Below are 19351 nucleotides of genomic sequence, written 5' to 3'. Positions count from 1 at the left end.
GTGAGGGAAAGACAAGTCAGACTGGTGTGCCCACCACAGAAGAATATAGTTTCACCTGGCTGTCTTTGAAACGACATCTTGAGAATGACCAGATTATAGACAGAGTCCCCCAGGCCAAGCCACTGTCCCCCTTTTCCTTTCTTCTTTAACCTAGAAAAGGTTCCCTTCCAAGTGCTTCCAAGGCATATGCCTCAAGTGAGTCTGTTTCCTACGCTTCAGCCGCAAGAGTTGTTTTGCATGTTGGAGACAGAAAAATGTGCTAAGAGACTAGATACAGACTCACAGTTAGGTTTCACTAGGTATGTTTCTCAGATCATCGACATTTGTTCATTAGTATTTGGGGGGAGGATGACTACATTGAATGGCAGAAACAGTCTTGAAAACATCTCTTTCAGGTGCCCACTGGCAATAAAATGAGAACCTGTAAATATTGCGGGCCAGTGGGAGAATTCTAAGAGGTAGAAATGTGTGTTCCTCCAGCAGTGGTCCGTCTACCACTACCCATTAACAGTACCACTAAAAGCAAAACTCTTCTCTTGAGTGAGAGTGCTCCTGTGCCTGGAGAGATTTCTCCCAACTCAAAGACGCGGGTTCCGGAAGGGCGACATCATCATGACAGGGCTCACCTTTCGTTTCCCCGTCATCCCAGAAAAGTTCGCCTTTGGCTTCTTTGTTCTCATCTAGGGCGATGATGAGACCCAGAGGGTTCCGTCGACTGTGAGAGAAGAGATTTATGTAAGAGATACAGACTTAACACTCAGAATGTTGTCAAAGGAGCTAGGGATGATTCTATCAGATTTCAAATGGAAAAGGACCCTAACAGCAGATGACTCCCTGTTTTTCTTCAGGCAAAATCAACAGGTGCATATTTCTCAAGAATCAGTAACAGAACTGCCCCCAAACATTAGTAATAAACATCTATGTAGGAGGCACCATAATCACGCAGTAGTTACAACAAAAGCTGCTGATGTAACTATTATTTAGAATATAGACTATCAGAAGACAGAGAAATCCTAGACAGTTACTTGTTCTGCCTAATCATTTTATTTTTTAAATTAATTTATTTATTTTTGTTATAGATGTTTCTCCTTTTTCCCCTACTGATTTCCCTCTCCCCATCCCTCCCCACCCTGTCCCCAGCTTTGTTGTCCACGTCCATTGTTCATGCATACATGTATATAAGTTCGGTGGTTTATCTCTCCCCCACCACCCCTTCATCTGGGGATTGTTAGTCTGTACCCCACTTCCACGTCTCTGGGACTACCCCACTCCTTAGACTGTTATGTTCATTATATTCCACAAATAAGTGAGATCATATGATACTTGTCTTTCTCTGTTTGGCTTGTTTCACTTAGGATAATACATTCCAGGTCCCTCCATGTTGTCTCAAAGGATAAGAGCTCTTTCTTTCTTACAGCTGCATAGTACTCCACTATGGATATGTAACACAGCTTTTTTATCCATTCGTCTACTGATGGACATTTGGGCTGTTTCCAGATCTTAGCTATTGTAAATAGAGCTGCTACAAACATGGGGGTACATATATTCTTTCTGATTGGTGTTTAAGGCAGGCTGCCTAATCATTATAGAGATGATACATGCAGAATATGGATTAACTGTGGTTGGGGGATATATCATTTCCCTGCCAGAGAACCATTTTGACTCAGAAAGAAATAGGATACAATAAAGTCTATCTATAGAATGGCACCTTTTCTAATTTTATTATCCATTACTAGTTTGGAGAGAAAAATGAAACATTTAATGACCTGCTTTATAATTAAGAATGAGAAAAAAAAAAAACACTACTCAATTAAGCTGGTGAAATAGATGGACATAGCCCCGGCCCCGGTTGGTCGTGCGGGTGGCAGCCACTCGATGTGTCCCTTCACGTCGATGTTTCTCTCTCTCTCTCCCTTCCTCTCTCTCCCTCCCACTCTATCTGTACAAAAAGTGGAAAAAATATCCTCAGGTGAGGATAACAAAAAAAAAAAAAAAAAGAAATAGATGGACATAGAGAACAAGGGGGAAAGAAAGAACAATGTCCGTTGGACTCTTTCCTTATGTCTGCACGCCTCTAGGCTACCTCCCAATTTTCTGCTCACAGTTTATCCCTCAGTGACGTCTCAGTCTCTGTTGCATTCTGTCCCAGTTCAGCCTTCCACCATGCCCTATGCAAGCTGGGTTCTATTATTAACAAAATCACCTGCTTTCAGCCCTGGTGGTTTGGCTCCGCGGTTAGAGCGTCAGCCTGTGGACCAGAGAGTCCCGGTTTGGTTCCCACTAAGGGCACGTACCTCAGTTGTAGTTCATCCCTTGTCCTGGTTGGGTCATGTGGGTGGCAACCAGTCGATGTGTCTCTTTCACATCGATGTTTCTTTCTCTTTTTCTTCCTCCCTCTCTCCCTCCCACTCTATCTGAAGGTAAATGCAAAAAAAAAAAAAAAAAAAAAAACACCTGCTTTCATCTCATATGTATGTGTTGAGTTGTTTTCATTTGCTAAGAAGTCTAAGAGATACAAAGATGAACAAATCACACCCCACTGGTGACCTTAAATATTGTAAGAAAGATTAAATATATTCACCAAATAATTAAAGGAGAAAGTAAAGCATGACCAAAAAGTTAAAATACTTATCGGAGTCTGGTGTCCAGAATGACACTTTCAGCAGTAGGGTGGACATTATGGAGGACGCCAGACATTCTGAAGGACCCACCCACTAAAATGCTATTTGGTCCTAGATAAAATACAACACATGGCCCCTCCAGGGAGCTATCGTGATCCCTAGTTGACAGCAGTCTTGGCTTGCAACCAAAGAGAAGGCAAATCGTCTCTAGAAGAATAAGACCCACATTGAGATCTTCAAGATCACCACATCTGAAAAACAAAAACTGCCCTGGCCAGTTTGGCTCAGCAGTTGGAGTGTCGGCCTGTGGACCAGAGAGTCCCAGGTTCAGTTCCCACTAGGGGCACGTACCAAAAAAACAAACAAACAAAAAAAACTACTAATCATGCAAGGTAATATGCCAGTACAAAAGAAAGTTGGCAAAAAACAACTATTGATTTAGATTCTACTAAGGACTTTAAATAGTAGGATTTTCAAGTATGAAGTATAAAATAATGATGATTGACATACTTAACAATATTAAGAATGAAAGAAAAATCAGCTAAACAGCAAAAAGGTATAAAATATGAGCAAAAAGTTGGAAGTGGCAGTACCCCTCTGCTGGAAGAGTTGGGAGACATTTCCTCCAGATGAAGTTTGAGTTTAATTTGAAGGAGTATTAAGAATGCACCAGGCAAAAATTGTTGGGATCTTGAGAATATCATGCTAAGCAAAATAAGTCAGACAGGAAGAGACAAGAACCATACGATTCCACTCATATGTGGGCTATAAAACTGAAAGCAACAAATAAATACACAAGACAAACAAACAAACAAACACTCATAGACACAGACAATCGTATGGTGGTTACCAGAGGAGAAGTAAGGTGGAAGAGGTTGTGAAGGGTAAAGGGGGCCAAATATATAGTGATGGAAGGAGATTTGACTGGGTGGTGGGTACACAATACAATGTACAGATGATGTATTACAGAAATGTACACTTGAAACCTATATAATTTTATGAGCCAACGCCACCCAATAAATTTAATGTTTAAAAAAAGAATATATCAGGCAAAGACTGCTGGAAAGGGTAATAAGTGCTAGAGCCCAAATGCAGTAAAATAGAAGGGTGTGTTGGGGGAATAGCAAAATTTCTGGCATGGTGGTCTATAAGTGTGTGTTAATGTGTCTCCAGAGACACAATTACTAACTTGGAATCAATTGTGGTTGATCTTGAATGTCCTACTAATGTAAGAATTTGCATTAGTAGGACATTCAAGAGGAGCAACACGTTGAGATCCTCATTTGGGAAAGATAAGTTTGGTATCAGTATGCAAAACAGCATGAAGTTGAACAATTAGAGAAAAAGAAACCAACTGCTATTAGATGTAGAAGTATTGTCCATCAGTATTATAAAAAGTCAAAATTTGAAAAATTAAGGTAAATAAGGGAAGTTCCAAAGAAAAGATAGGTTTCTAACCTCCAAAGAACTTCCAGTGTATTGAGAATAAATAAGCTAATACTTGTAGAGACACAGATATAAATGTGTGCCTTCTTAGTACAGATGGAGTCCATAATTTTAAAATCAAAGAGTCATAAGAGAGATCAGTGATAGGAGGGTGATCTGAAGTGCACAAGAAGTAATTTTTGAGACCTCTTTTGTATCACAAGAAAGAAGTGGCTCAGTAGGAAGAAACAAAAGGGAAATTGAGATTATAGGGAAATGGAAAGTGGACCTTCCGTCCTCAACTCCCTAGAAATGAGGGTGAGTCCAAAGCATAGTGTGATGCATGGATGGTCTGGCCAGGGCAGGTAAGGTGATCAATAGATCCTGTTTGCTTGGAATTGAGAGGTTCCCTAAGTCATGAGACTCTCGGTGCTAAAGTTAAATTGGTCCTGGGGAAACAAGGGATGCTGACCACCCTAGAGTTAGTATGTTTTGAGGAGAAATTCAGGAGGGTTCAGAGAGAACAGGGTTTAGGTCTTTCAAAATCTATCTGGATACAGACTTAAATCACAGGTTCTTCAGAAGAGGCCTAAGGGCAGAGTTTAATGCCCTATCACACACACATACACCACACACACCAGAACATCTTCCTTCCCACCCACACCCACGTGATATGTCAGCATCTTCTGCATGGGGAACAGATGGGCACAAAAAGGACCGGCTTTGTCAGCCTGCCCCATAAGGAAACTCCGGTCATGCTGTACCTGGCCACCGTGGTTGTGGCTGGCTGTTGGGTGGGGAAGATGTAGCCTCCTCTAAGGTGAAGTCCAATTTTGTCTCTGGGAAGTTGCATCTCCACTTTCTGCCTCCTCCATCTCAATCGGCCCCCCTGAAGCATGAAGACAAACCAGTGACATTGACATGATGGGACATGCACCCCCAGCTCTTCTCCACATGCTGAGTCATCTGTGGCTCTCTCTTTGACCACCTCGATGAATTACTGAATTACTGAGCAACCAAACAAGAGAAGAGGAAAAATCCAGAACAGCAGGTTTTGTAATCAGTTGGGGTTGGGGGGGAACATGTACGTCACACTGAGGCTATTGGACATATATTATATGAACTGATAGTTCTAACTCATGATCAAGCTCAAATTGTCCATTGGCCCCTCCAATATTCACCCATGAGACATTCTACTTGAGTCTGTATCTTATTGATGAATCAAGTATATGAACATATGTTTTTTTCAGATTTCATCATGACTGGTGTTAAGTGACTTGGGCTCACGTCATTGACTCAGCTGGAATTACAGAAGACATTAAGAAACACTCAGGTCCTCTTGTCTACACAGCTGTAGCTGTGGTCTTGAAGAGTTTAAGAAATGCCAGTGCTACTTACAGTCTCATAATCATACCAGACAGCATCGGGCACATATGCCATCACTTTCTCTGCTCCCTGAAATTAAAACAAAATATTGTTCATCATGGCCCAGCCTCTGAAAGGGATACAATTCATTTCCCAGCATTCCCTAGGGAAATTCTTCATAAGTAACATAACTTGGCAACCGAAAAATAATCCTAAATGGAACCACATTAGGAATAATGACAATATTGAAATGTGGTGAAAATTTCAGCTTTCCATTGACGATCTCATTCATGCTTCACAACAGTCCCCAGCGGTGGGCATTATTATTTTCTCACCTTTACAGCAAAGGAAGTAACATGATAACCCAGACCCAGATCACACTGGTACGAAGTGGCACAGGCAACAGTCACACCCTGACTTTAGAGTGACTCTGGGTCACTGCTCTATTCTGCCTCTACCTCACGGAGCAAGTGATGGTCTGCTCTGAGGATCTGGCAACAAACAGGACCATTCTTAAGCCCAGAGTCGTCAGTAGATGCTTCTACATTGGTTGAAAACTTGATCAAGAAAAAAGTCTTCCAGAGAAACAAAACGTGTAAGTATCAGACATCCAACTTCCCCAAACCCCACACATTGTCTTTAAGGCTGACTCAGCCACACATGTTGGAAATGGGTTTGGAAGGAAGGGAAGAGAAATGATTCCAAGGAGAAGACAGCAGGACCAGACACAGGGCCACCAGTGTGTCTCTATGGGAACACTTGCCTCATGTAGAACTGGAGTGATGAGGAGGCCAGGCCCCCAAAGAAACTGTTGGTGCACATCCCAAGTGTTGCTGTCCCCATAGAACCTGGAGATTGGAGAAAGTCACTGAGATTTGGACCAATGCTTCCTGGAAGCTCTCCCCTCAACATGTTCCTAGACACAGGCTCTCTACCTGGGGCACCCCACCACACACAAATTATTCTACGACACCTCTTCAACCCCACCTCCCCACTCCTGCACAGAGATCTGCTCTCTCCAGCCCATGTACCCTCCTGTTCTTCCCCAGCTTGGACAGTAGTGGTTGTTTGACAGCTTCATGGCTGAATTCTAGTTGCCGTATTTCCCTTGTAAATAAAGTCAGTCAGTCATGCATTTTAAAAGTTCAGCTGACTATCAAGAAGGAACTGGATCTGATCATGAAAAATAGCATATAATTTACTATTTTAATCTTTTCTCTTTTAGGTTATCTGCCTTTTAACTGAGAATTCCAGGAGATGGCAAAAACTTACCCAAAATCATGAACATATAATAGAGCAGCTATGTGTCTGAGGGCCTAAAATGTCAGACACTTGAAGACATCAACTGTATTTTGACAAGGAAAGCCTGAACACAGTACATTACAAAAGAGACCATCAGGTTCAAGCTACCAAATTCTTTACATTGAGATTAAAGAAACGAATAATAAAAGAACTAAAGTGATTTGCCTAAGATAAAGAGTTGGTGACAGAACAAAAACCCCCAGCCTCATGACATTTAGTCTAGTCTCCTTCCCAAAATAGAACAGGGTGTAATACTTAACTATACCCCAAGAATAGTACCTAGGCAACAATAGCCTTGCAAATACCACACTGGGTTTTCCAGTGTGTGTGTGTGTGTGTGTGTGTGCATAATATATAGTCACATATATATATGTGTGTGTGTGCGTGTATATATATACATACGTGTGTGTGTGTGTGTATGTATACTGTTTGAATAGTTTTACTTTGCACTCTCACATTTGATGATATAGTCAATGTCACCCAGTTGCATTAACAGAGTCCTTTGGGTTAGGTGGACTTACTCATGCAGAAGGGGCCTGGCCACGGTGTTGCCCCAGCTGTGAGCCCGATACAGGAGCGTGTAGAGATAGGGCAGTAGAGTGTAGCGAATGGTAAGGTAGTGCCTGGTGGAATTCACCAGCAGAGAGTCGGCTCCAAAGGAGGCAGGATCCTGGGCCTGGAAGGAGAAGAAGTTTCGGTTGTGACCTGGCTACGCACAGCAGTCGAGTCTGGAGAATCTCAGAGCCCACTCGTCACTGCCACGAGTTCCCTTCTCAAAGACCTGGAGCCTGGGTTGCAAACTTGGCCTCTGATCAGTACAGATGGGCAAAGGGAGACCGTTTCACCAGGTAAGTGGCCACTCTGCACCTTGCAGCCCCACACCCTCCTCTCACTCTCTAGGGGGGCTCTCAGGAGACTGCCAGCCCAGTAATTTTTTTTTTATTTTATGGGGTTTTTTTTTTATGTTTTTATTGATTTTAGAGAGAGAAGAGGGAATGAGAGAGAGAGAGAGACAAACATCAACTCAAGAAACATCGATTGATTGCCTCCCTTATGCACCCTGACTGGGGGTTGAACCCATAACCTGGGTATGTGCCCTAACCAGGAATTGAACCTGCGACCCTTTAGTATATGGGATGACGCTCAACCAACTGAGCCCCACTGGCCAGACAGTTCAGTAATTTTGAAGCATTTCCTCATTTAATTCTCATTACAAAATGAGTGATGTTGGTAGAGTGTGCAGAGGTTTGGTAAGAACCTTCATGGACTGGCCATTTCCCTGACTGCAGCAGTACAAATAGCTGAGGCACAGGGCATTTTCCTGGTGCATCTAAGTCCTGGTGCAAATGAACAAACAGTGGTGCAACTTAGCATGAGTGAGCACCAGGTAGGTGAATGGCTCAGCACATTCCTTACATGCCCACAGATGCAATCCTAAAGGGATGCCACACTTTTTATCCCAGGAGACTTACCTTGAAGCCTTGGCCATTGTGATTCCTGGAAAATGGGTAGAACGCTCCCAGCTGCCCCCACCGCATGCAGAGCTCCTCGGGGGAGTCCAGCGCGAAGCCACATATATCAGCACCAACCTGGAAGCACACACAGATGGCCCAGGAGTACACCTCCCTCTGCGCTCTACCAGGGGGCCTCCCAATTGAACTTGGCCGACCTCTTACTGAGAAGGTTAATCCGGTGTGATCCGACTGGGTTATATCCTGTGTCCCCTCTACTGCCAGGCAACTTTGAGTCACTTATTTAACCCTCCTGTGCCTCGGTTTCCTCACTTTGTTAAAGTAGGCACTAATTAGCTACAGGGGGTTTTACTAAATGAAACAATATAAGTAGAACACTTGACACACAAGAGCTTTTTGATGAATAGGTACTAGAAATACTGCTGACATTATTATGTTGACCACATTGCTATTGGAATTCATTTCCCAAGGCCTAAATCAGACGCCGTCATTCACCTACTCAAAAATGTCCAAGGTCCCCTGGCAGCTTATCCTGTTAGCTCCTCAAACCTGACCCCAAGCCACATTTCCAGCCTCATTTCTCATTTCAGTTCTACACCCCAACCCTCACAGACCCACCAAGGTCTCCCCCTTACTGCTTTTGCTCATATTTACTTCTCAATATTAAAACAACCTCCCCCCATGAGTCTGATAAAATATTCTCACTTTTCAAGGTTAAACTCAAGAGCTAGCTTTTCCATTAGGTTTCTCTTGACTCCCATCCCAGACCCACTTGTTCCTTGTAATCTTGTCACAGTTAATGAGATCCTGTCTCAAGATCTCCCTTCACAGTTGACATACATGTCCTCATTGGCACGTTTACCCTAGCTTGTCATAATTGTTTGTTTCTATGTCTCCTCTTACTAAATTAGAAAGTCTTTGGGGAAAAAGAAGGTGTTTCTGTTACTGTATTTGTGGTTTTTCCCACACTCACCACACATACCTAACTCAGTACCTTGCACATAGTAGGAGCTCAATAAACCTCTCTGTTGGATTTAACTAAAAGAATTTAACTCCTAGGGTGCTGGAAATGTTATGTTTTCTCATCTGGGTGTTGGATACTGAATGTATTCAGTTTGTGAAACTGATCAACTGAATTCTTAAGAATATGTACACTTTTCTGCGTGTATGTTATACTTTAATGGAAAGAAATGTTCTAGTGATATTGCTTTTTTGAACTTTCTGTCTTTATAAGGCAATACAGGGAAGCATGTCATGGTATCAGAGCCACACTGCTACAGATGAAACATGTCTAAAGACATGAAATCCCTGGGCCACGGAGGGTAAGAGAAGGCAGCCTTACGATTTGAAAACTTTCTAGAAGGAGGCTTTCTGGGAATCGAGGTTTGTAAGAGAGCTTGAGATGTGGGCTCACCATTGGGATACCAAACAGGTTGAACTCGAGCATGCCAGGGATGGACCACCGAAGGTCATCCCAGGTGGCCGCGTTGTCTCCTAACCAATGGGCTGCAAACTTGCCAGATCCCGCGAAGGTGGAACGGGTTATGATGAAGCTTCTCTTTTCAGGGAACACCGTCTTGGCAGCTCTGGAAAGGGAGAGACCTAGGAGTCAACGTGTGGCCTTGGTGTGTCTCAGCCCAGCAACATGTCCCGAGGATCTCAGAAGTCAGTATCCCACTTGCCTCTTCTAGTTCTCGGCCAGCGGGGCCAGAGCTGCTGAGGGAGCAGACTGCACCATTAAGGATATATATTTGTTTGTTTGTTTGTTTGCTTGTTTGTTTTAAGGTTTTTATGTACATCAATAACTCCATAATTTCTAAGGATTTCCAAAGCAGACTTGAAAAGGTTAGTAACTAGAGGTATACGATTTTGAAGAAACAATGGTGAAATTTCACTTCACATAGTTGTACATATACAGGTGGGGCAAAGGTGGGTTTACAGTTGTGAGTACATGGAAACACAGACTTTATTCTTGTATTATTATTTATTAATTTCTGTATTATTTTCCACACGTACAACTGCAGACCTACTTTTGCCCCATCCTGTACACTGACCTTTCACAGGGTGTGATTTTAGACATACACAAAAATGAACTTATGAACTTAAATTCTTTTTAAGCAAAAACACTTTGGTCACAATTTTGTAATAAGAAAAGAAATTTTAGGACAATGTATCTATGTGAGTATTTTTATAAGTAAATATAAATATAGATCATCTATATTTTTAAAGTAAGAAGTCTGCTATATTCTTTAAAACATTTGCTTTATAATTTTTTCAACAACTTGCCAGAAAGCTAAAATGACACCATGACTGTGCTAATGAATGAAAGTGGTTTTGGTCTGGCTTCCTTCCATCACTGTGATGGTCATTTGAGTACATTCTCAATACCTTTTCCTCGCTATAGGGTTTGAGTCCACACATGAAGGCAGACACAGAACAGTATGAAGGAAGGTGAGCCAGCATCTAAAACCCCAAATCATATGAAGTCTGAATCACCTAACCCTCCATCCTCCCATCAATACAGTGAGGCAGAGAGGAAAATACACAGGCCTAGGACTCATGCAGACATGAGCATACATCTTCCTTTCCACCCTATTAGCTGTTTGACCTTGGTCAAGTTACTTCTCTTTCCTTCTTCCAACCTCCCCTTTATTCATTTATTCATTCATACTTCCATTTCATACATTCCATAAATGTTTATTGGATTCCTTCTTCCCTATGTGCTAGGTGGTTTCTTCTTTCATTCGGTAGTAATGACCATACTCATCTTGTGAAGGTCTTAGAGGTAAAACACTGGCACCTGGCATCTAGCAAGAGCAATAATGTGCTCTGTATGGAGTCCAGAGCAACAGTGGCCTTACTCTGCTGTGGCAATCGCCATGGAGTAGCCATACAGATTGTGGGTGTCGTACTGCTTGCCCCAGTGCTGAACTGCATCCATGCAGAGGCTCTTGCAGAACAGGTACCCATCCAGGACTCCTGGGACAAAGGAGGGATCAGAGAGTGAGCCCCTAAGCTGCAAGTCCCCTGCTGCTTGACTGCCATAGGACCTGCCATGGTCCTCCCTGGGCAAGCATTCATTATGGCCATCCTGACAGTGATCACACAGCCTCCTTACTATCAGAGGGCTATACACTTGGGGCAGTTACTCTGCTGTGTGAAGAAACTGTGCTGACCCATACACATCCTCCCACCTGGGTGCCCATGTGACTAGAGGCAGGCACTTGGAAGCAAGAGGATCCAGTTAGACTTGAGAGTTAGTCTGAATTCCTCAAACTCAGCTAAGCTAAATGGTTCAGAAATACAAATACTGGATGAAAGCATATATTAACTTCTCAACCCCTCTCTCCATTGACCACATATTATAAAAGATGATTGCCCAACCTCTCTTTCATTCATCTATTCTTTTCCATTCCGAGTGCACCACTCTGGTTCAGATCCAAATAGTCTTTGGATCTTAACTACTGCAAAAGTTCTTTAATAGCTTATTGACTTCTGATCTGATTTTCTAACCCATATTGCATATTAATGCCAGATGGATACTTCCAAAACCATTTGACTAGTATATTTCCTTTTTATTAAAACATAAATAGATTCTCTCGCAAAAAGAAGGATGTGTGACCTGTTAAGCCTCCCATGCGCTTCCTTCAACATTTGATTCTGGCCCATCTGCTCCAGTTTCCTATTTCCCCACCAGACTGGAGTCTTCGTAAGATGCTATAATTCTAGCAACTCCTTTCTTTCTTAATCAAGACACAATATGTCTGGGAGCCTCTACAATAAACGTGAGGATTTCAAGACCACACCCTGAGAGAGAGTGCTGTTCAAAGTTCAATCAGAGCTCATAGGCATCATATCATATTCATTGACTTTGACTTTGACCTCCCAAGCCAGGGGTTCTGGCCTGTTCTTCACACTCTTGATATCACAAGACTTGATCTTCATCTGAAGACCAAGCCTCATAAGCTGGTCTCTCTCTGGTAAGTCCTGATCTGTGAGGGAGTATTCAAGAGCAACACAGGCTGACCACTAGCCTCTGGCTTCTGTACCACATCTTCTCTAGATCTTCCCCTGTAGGTAGAAGGAATAGATTGCACCCTTTGAATCGATGTCTTAGGAAAGCCTGGAATGTTTTGATTTTCTTTCTTAGTTTTCTTTCTATATTACTCACATTTTCCTTTCTATATGCACTCTTATATATAAACATCCTTACAGAATTTTTCATATCTATCCTTATGAAATTAAAATCCCAAATACGCATTGCCACTTTCACCAGACTAACCACCAAGACGTACTGGGAATAAACGGGGGATAATTTAGATGGCTTGTTGAACATCCTGAAACTGAACCATCCACAAAGTTGGAGACCTCATTCATATCCTACAAGACAAAGAGCAAAATTTATTAATAAAAAAATAACATGTCAACTTATGTTGCACTAAGGGTAGTCTTTCTTTTTTATTTTTATTTTTTGCAAAATTATAAAAATGATCCCAGATATTTCTTTTTTAAAAGGTTCTTATGTCCATGGAGAAAAATATTCTTATCTTCTCCATATACTGAAGGTTTCATGGAGACAGTTCTTAAAAATACCTTCAAAAGTATAGATGTCTATAATCACGAAAAATAAAACATTTCCAGACACACTAGGTGAAAAAAGGTTTCAATGTATATGATTCCATATCTATCAACGTATACATGTTCTGTATATCCAACGTACATTTTCTTGTACATATTCTGCATAAACAGAGTGAATGAGCAAGCAAGCATGAGCCAACGGTTGTCTAAGTGAGGGGTTCAGAAGATACATACCAAAACATGTCTTTGGTGCATATCATTTTTGAGGATTTTGCCTTTATCTTTTAGTTCTCTGCATTGTTTGAATTCTCTACATTTCTCTTACAAACAAGAAAAAAAGTTCAACTCTAGCGCTGCCTACATTTTGCCAAACGCCTGTTGCTTTGTGTTTGCACAGTTTTGTCACACCCCTGGGCACTCTGACTCTGATTGATTTGTCCAATATCTCCAAAAGAAAGGGCCCTGAACTGGCAACTCAACAACTGATGTCCCTGGGACAATGTAAGGCGTATATACTATTTTTAGTTCAGCACATTCATTTGTAAAAAGAGTCCTGGGAAAAGACAGATTACTCCTAATTCTGACCATCTGCTTTTGATTTGAAGCTACCCGTTTTGATAAGATTATCTGAATAGAAAGACAGGGAATGTGGACATCAAGAAGTTAAACATCATGACCACAGAAGAAATACACAACTTTAACCTAGACGACGAAGCATTGAAATTGTTGAAGGTTTGGCCTACTTTGGCTCGGCCATCAATTCCAATGGAGGTTGCAGCCAAGGAAGCTGAGACTCAAAGGGCAGCAGTGTAAGAATTAGGAAAGATCATCACAAGTAAGGATGGTGTCATTAGAGACCAAAGCTGAGATCATCCACACCCCTGTGTTCTCCATCACTAGGTGTGGATGACAAAGTCAGAGAGTACAGAAGGCTGATGAGAAAAAAACAAATTCATTTGACATAGGATGCTGGGGGAGAGCTCCGTGGATACCGTGGACCACCAGAAACATGAACAAGTGGGTCCTAGAGCAAATGAAGCCTGAAACATCTCTGGAGGCAGAAATGATCAAACTGAGGCTCTCCTGTTTCTGACACATCTCAAGAAGGCAGGGCTCTTTGGAAAAGACATCAATGCTGGGAAAAACAGAAGGCAACAGGAAAAGAGGAAGACCGAACATGAGATGGATTGACTCCATAAAAGAAGCCATAGGCATGGTTCTGCAGAAGCTGTTGAGGACGGGACACTGTGGACATCACTCATTCACGAGGTCACCAGGAGTCAGAGCCAACTCAATAGCATTTAACACACACAAATTAGGAAACATTTAGGATTATTGCAGTATTGGTTTCCTTTCCTTCTCTCCCCCTATGCTCCATGACTCAATGATGTAGCTATACACAGTCTGAACATTAGTTGCCTAATAATCAAAACATTAAGAACTCACAATCCAAATCCCATCAAACTCCACTTGATTGTGGAAAAGCTTAAATTCATTTGCCCACCAAACAGCACACTGGGGGTTGGTATAATCAGGAAACACAGTTTTTCCAGGCCAGACCTGAAGGAGGAGGGGGGGAAAAGAAAAAAGAAAAAACATTGATTAAAGTAAATCAAATGAATATAGAGTAAAAGAGAGTACTTTGAAAACAAATTCTAATATGATCAAGGTAATGAAGGTGCCCGGGCACAGCTTCTTCTCAGGAATGTGTGGCACTTAGAATATCTAGGGTAAGCACCAGGAGGGACTCAAACTGTCACTGGGGAAAAAACTCATTTAAAATAAATTGGTTAAGTCCTTGTTAATCTTCAACTCTGGTTCACCCTTCCCTCTCACATTCTCCCACTTCTAGGAATAATAAATGAGGGACAGTCCAGTGTACATTTCAACAGGTCCATTACAAATTGTGGGTTCTAATCATCAACTCTTCTTCTTTATTCCTTTCCCATCTGCTTCCCCCCAGATGCTAAGTACTCGGGTCTGTCCAAGGTATTAGAAGTGAACCAGCAGGTAACACCTTCATGGAAAACAAAGACAAATAAAAAGGAGTCGAACTTGTCAAATACTACAGAGCAATTGTGTAAGGAAAGGGACGCAACCATTGCATTGGATTTGCTGACCAGGGGTAACTTGTGCCCTTTGCTAAAGTGGTAGCAGGAAAGTGACAGGGAAGGAGGTAGACAGCAGTCAGCTGATGAGTGGCCAGGATGAGGAAGAGCATACTCAGCAGGGGGGCTCCTGTGTGAAGGGACTTGACTGTGAAGCGAATGTAAGAGCTAGGATGGCTGGCATTTGGGGACAAAAGAACAGAAAAAGTTTAGCCCCAGCATACATAAGGCATCAGAAAATGTAAAACAAGACAATTACACACACATTCACATACACACACACACACACAGCCCCTCCACCAGCTTCCCCTTTAAAGTACCTCCCCAATGAGTGGAGTCACTCCATCGGAAGCATTGACCCATATCTTCATGTCTGAACCTCTGTCATATGGGCCGTAGGGATGACTTGAGGAAGAGTTGATGGAGATAGCTGGATCCTAAAGGGGGGGGGGGATACACTGAAGGACCAAGCATTACACTAGAGGCACCAAAAGGGGGTTGGGAATGGGGGGTGAAGGAAAGGGAGCCAGGAATAATGACAAGAAAGAACAACATCTGGTTTGGGGGTACATGAGGGTGGCACATACCACAATGATGATCAGTTTCTGTCCATTATTGTGCAACTCCTTAGCAAACTCAGGAAAGCCTTTAAAAGCTACTGGATTATAAGTGAAGTCCTTCCTCTCATCCATATAGTCAATATCAGCATGCTGAACATCCTGAAAGAACACACGAGGTTCACATTTCAGTGCCTAGGAATTTCCCTGTTAAATGGGCCAGTCCAATTGTCACTGCTATCATTCAGGATGCACTGACTCTGTGCTGGGCTCTCCCCAGGGTTCTTCATCAGTCCCTGGCATACAAGTACTTCTTTTCCCAATGGTAATTTCAAAACCAATGACCCATTGTTTCCCTGAGGCCTGACCGCACCCCTGAATCAGGTTGACTGAATCACCCCACCTTGTGGCCTGGCCATTAACATTCAAAACCAGTCTAATGGTTCTCAACTGGGGCAGTTCTGTTCCCCAGGGTACCTGGGACAATGTCTGGAAACATTTTTGATTGTCAGGACCAGGAGGTGGGCAGGGAAAGGCTGTGACTGGCACCCAGGGGGTAGAGGCCAGGATGCTGCTAAACATCCTTCAGTATACAGGAGAGTTCAAAACAACGGTGTCAAGGTTGAGCAACCCTACTCAGAAGCTCACTGCTTCAACAGCTTATGGACTGCATTTCTTTCCATAAGAAACCATCCTAGGAAATTGGCCATCCATCATTAATGGTGGCTCCTTTAAAAGCACAGATCAAACAAACAAACCACAACAATGAGAACAAACCACTGAGGCTATCATAAATGCAGCCACGCCCTAAATTCTGCCCCATCCACAAGATAGTGGGGGAAGGGGCTGCCTTCCCCTTCACTTTACCTCCCCACATTTTATTGTGTCTCTACTTCAAGTCCTCTTTGGCCATTATCCTTTGCCAGTTTAACCTGTGTGAAAATGGTGGGGCCCAGAATGAAATGGACTCTCTGGGACCTGCGTGTCTGCCTCCAAGGGGCTGGGAAGGGAAAGAAAAAGGATTATTCCGGAGACTATTGGGTTTTTCCTTTGTATGGCTTGTAAAAACTCACTCCACGTTATACAATAGACACATTGAAATTTAAGTGTTCAAAACAGAAAAACATTTCATTACATGTATGCCCTGAATCCTTTTGCTCACTTAAACCAGAAAAAGAAAAGCCTTGAGAACTAAATACATTATGTAAACAAGATGCATTGTATGAAATGTAGTTAATACAGTCAGCATAAGAAAATGTTAGTAGTAAAACATAAGAAGAAATAGAGACAACGGATTGCCTCCTAACCCCATAACTGTGGTCTCTGAGTAATATTTCCAACTCTAAAGAACCAGTTCCTCGAAGAAATGGCTGGTCCAACAATAAAAAAAAAGGTCTACCACTCTAAATATATAAAAATATTTCTCATATAAATAAATATATATAAATATACATATATATATTAAACTTAAGGGGAGAAATTATAAACAACTATTCTTTTTTTAAATCCTCATTTGAAGATATTTTTTCATTTATCTTCAGATAGAGTGGCAGGGAGGGAACGAGAGAGAGAAACATCAATGTTTGAAACACATTGATTGGTTGCCTCCCTCATGACCTCGACCAGGGCTGGGACCAAACCGCAACTGAGGTACATGCCCTTGACCAGAATTGAACCTGAGACTCTTGGGTCCACAGGCTGACACTCTAACTGCTGAGCCAAAGTGGCCAGGGATAAACAATTATTCTTATTCCCCAAAGGAACTCTCTTATTTTTAGAGGATTTTTTAAAAACTTGACTTACGTAAGGAAGCTGTGCTGCCCGGTTTCTCTCCACGACTTCTTTCATGTTGTCCAGGGATCCATAATCATAGCGACTGAGATGAAATCCAAGTGCCCAGTATGCGGGTAGGACTGGCCTTCCAATGAGCTGAAAGAAATATTTGAAATAAAAATTAGCCAGGGCCCTATTTTTAACAAAACCATTACTAAGCATCGGCTTAGGGGCACAGATTGTACTCCGCTTTCAAACACACTTTCTCATTAATGTTAGACTGTTGATCTACTTTCCCGGCCCCTTTATAAATCATTGTAACGGCAGATTTACGACAGTTATTTATAACAGCAGACTTTCATGAGTCACGCTTGCATATTAAATTTGCTTTTCTTTGTGCTATTTCAGATTTACCTCCAGATACTCTTGGACCACTTGTTCCGGAGTGTTTCCCAAGAACACATAGAAGTCCAGAATGCCCCCGATGGTGCGGTAAGTGATGGCTGGTGTGGGCTGGAGGACAACCTCTTGGTAGATTAAAAATAAAGAAAATAAGTGTTAGAATGTATTCTAGAGTAAGCATTACAAAGCTTTAGACCAGAGGATCACAGTCATCTGAACACTGATAACTTGGTCCTAAGATTTTGTATACAAAGGGATGAACTCTGATAATCAAAGTCCACCCTCGCAGCACACGGGGGTCCAAGCACTGCTTCTGTGACAGGTTTTGATCATTGGTGACTGGAGTGTCTTAACACCCGTGTCAGGACCTCGGTGCTCATGAAAAAGCATAAAAATTGTTTTAGGCTAAAGACATTCAAGTTTTTGAAACCCTTTATCAACCTAAAAACAGCCTCCAAAAGTACTCAGCTGTCATAAATCCCCCTCCTTAGGCTCATTTCTCTTTCCAAAAAGTCATTTGCTCTCCCATCGTGCCTTTGATCCATCCCACTTCCTCTAAGAAGTCCTTTGTTTTATTCTAAGTGCCTTTCTCCCCTTCCCATTGACCTGTTAGGATGACATGCTAGCTCCTAACTCTAACCTCCCCTTTGCGCTGCTCTTCACTGAGCACTTGCGTGTAGGTAGGTGACATGTGTAAATAAACTCTGTTCTTCCTCTTGATAACCTGCCCTTTGTCAGTTTCATTCACAGGAACCCAAGTACTGAACATAAGGGGGTGGAGAAAGTTTTTTCTTTGACATTCACAACTATATAACCTGCTGTTCCTACCCTGCAACCCACTGTTACTGCAGGAATATAACCCAACTAGACACACTGAGGTAGTAGCCTCAATGAATCTCACATCAAGCAAGAGACAACCAAGAAATAAAGTCAGAGATGATACTATAAATTCACAATCCCTCTAAGCCCCAATCACTTCCCCCCAAAGTGAGGTCTCCTCATACCCTTAGTTTGCATATTGGGATAAAAGGCCTCAAAATCTACGGAAATGTATTCTGCGGCCATGGGAACAATTTACACAGAGAATCTAGGATCCTGTGGTCTTTCCCTTGTTTTCCAGTTCCTTTCTGTATAATCTTTGTATTATCTCAATCTGTTCTTAGACTACTAGGTATCTTGGAATCACCTAAAATTCTATTAGGTATCTTAGATTACATAGAGTGATTCTCAAACAATCTGTAGTGAAGGGTCATATCTTAGTTTTTAAATTTCCAATTCTTTGCAAGCTGATACTTTTGTAAAATAACATGAAAATGAATTACTAGGAAAGGGTTTATGCATGCACTTGGATGCTATAAAAATCTTTACTCTCTATTTCTATCCTCATCTTCCTGTAGACCTGGAACAGTATGTGAACCATCGGTGGGCCACGCTCTGAGTATCACAGATCTAGTCCATTGATTCTCAGTTGAGAAGAGGATGGGGATCTATGTCCTATGCCCACATTAACCCTGGGAGATTCTGATACATCTCTTGTACCCCTGTGGTGATTGATTCATTGATACTAAAATCCACTGTTACTGGTGCAAGCAGAAAAGGAGTTGAGAATCATTGATCTAGTCTAAAACCTTCAAAGATGGGGCAGCTAGCTACTTCCTAGACTTCTATGAGGCTACACTGTCTGGTCTTAAACAATCTGATCTTGCTTTGCATGACCCTTGACACTCCTTTACCTTGCTACCCTTGGT

General features: G+C 42.1%; 1 protein-coding gene across 1 annotated transcript in view; it reads right to left on the bottom strand.

Moving 5' to 3' along the window:
- Window positions 1-19351, bottom strand: part of MGAM (maltase-glucoamylase) — an 83531-nt gene that overhangs the window by 32324 nt on the left and 31856 nt on the right. The window contains exons 9-22 of the mRNA XM_036246382.1: window positions 17616-17728; window positions 17232-17357; window positions 15459-15590; window positions 15192-15308; window positions 14210-14323; window positions 12481-12565; window positions 11047-11164; window positions 9600-9771; window positions 8186-8302; window positions 7235-7389; window positions 6175-6259; window positions 5445-5501; window positions 4811-4935; window positions 627-715 (exon numbers count right to left, since the gene is read on the bottom strand). Coding sequence (XP_036102275.1) covers window positions 627-715; window positions 4811-4935; window positions 5445-5501; window positions 6175-6259; window positions 7235-7389; window positions 8186-8302; window positions 9600-9771; window positions 11047-11164; window positions 12481-12565; window positions 14210-14323; window positions 15192-15308; window positions 15459-15590; window positions 17232-17357; window positions 17616-17728 — 1605 coding nt within the window. The remainder of the gene's footprint in view (window positions 1-626; window positions 716-4810; window positions 4936-5444; window positions 5502-6174; window positions 6260-7234; window positions 7390-8185; window positions 8303-9599; window positions 9772-11046; window positions 11165-12480; window positions 12566-14209; window positions 14324-15191; window positions 15309-15458; window positions 15591-17231; window positions 17358-17615; window positions 17729-19351) is intronic.

Source organism: Molossus molossus, unplaced genomic scaffold (genome assembly GCF_014108415.1).
Source record: "Molossus molossus isolate mMolMol1 unplaced genomic scaffold, mMolMol1.p scaffold_m16_p_7, whole genome shotgun sequence".
Lineage (NCBI taxonomy): Eukaryota > Metazoa > Chordata > Mammalia > Chiroptera > Molossidae > Molossus > Molossus molossus.
This window is presented reverse-complemented; position numbering and strand designations above follow the sequence as displayed.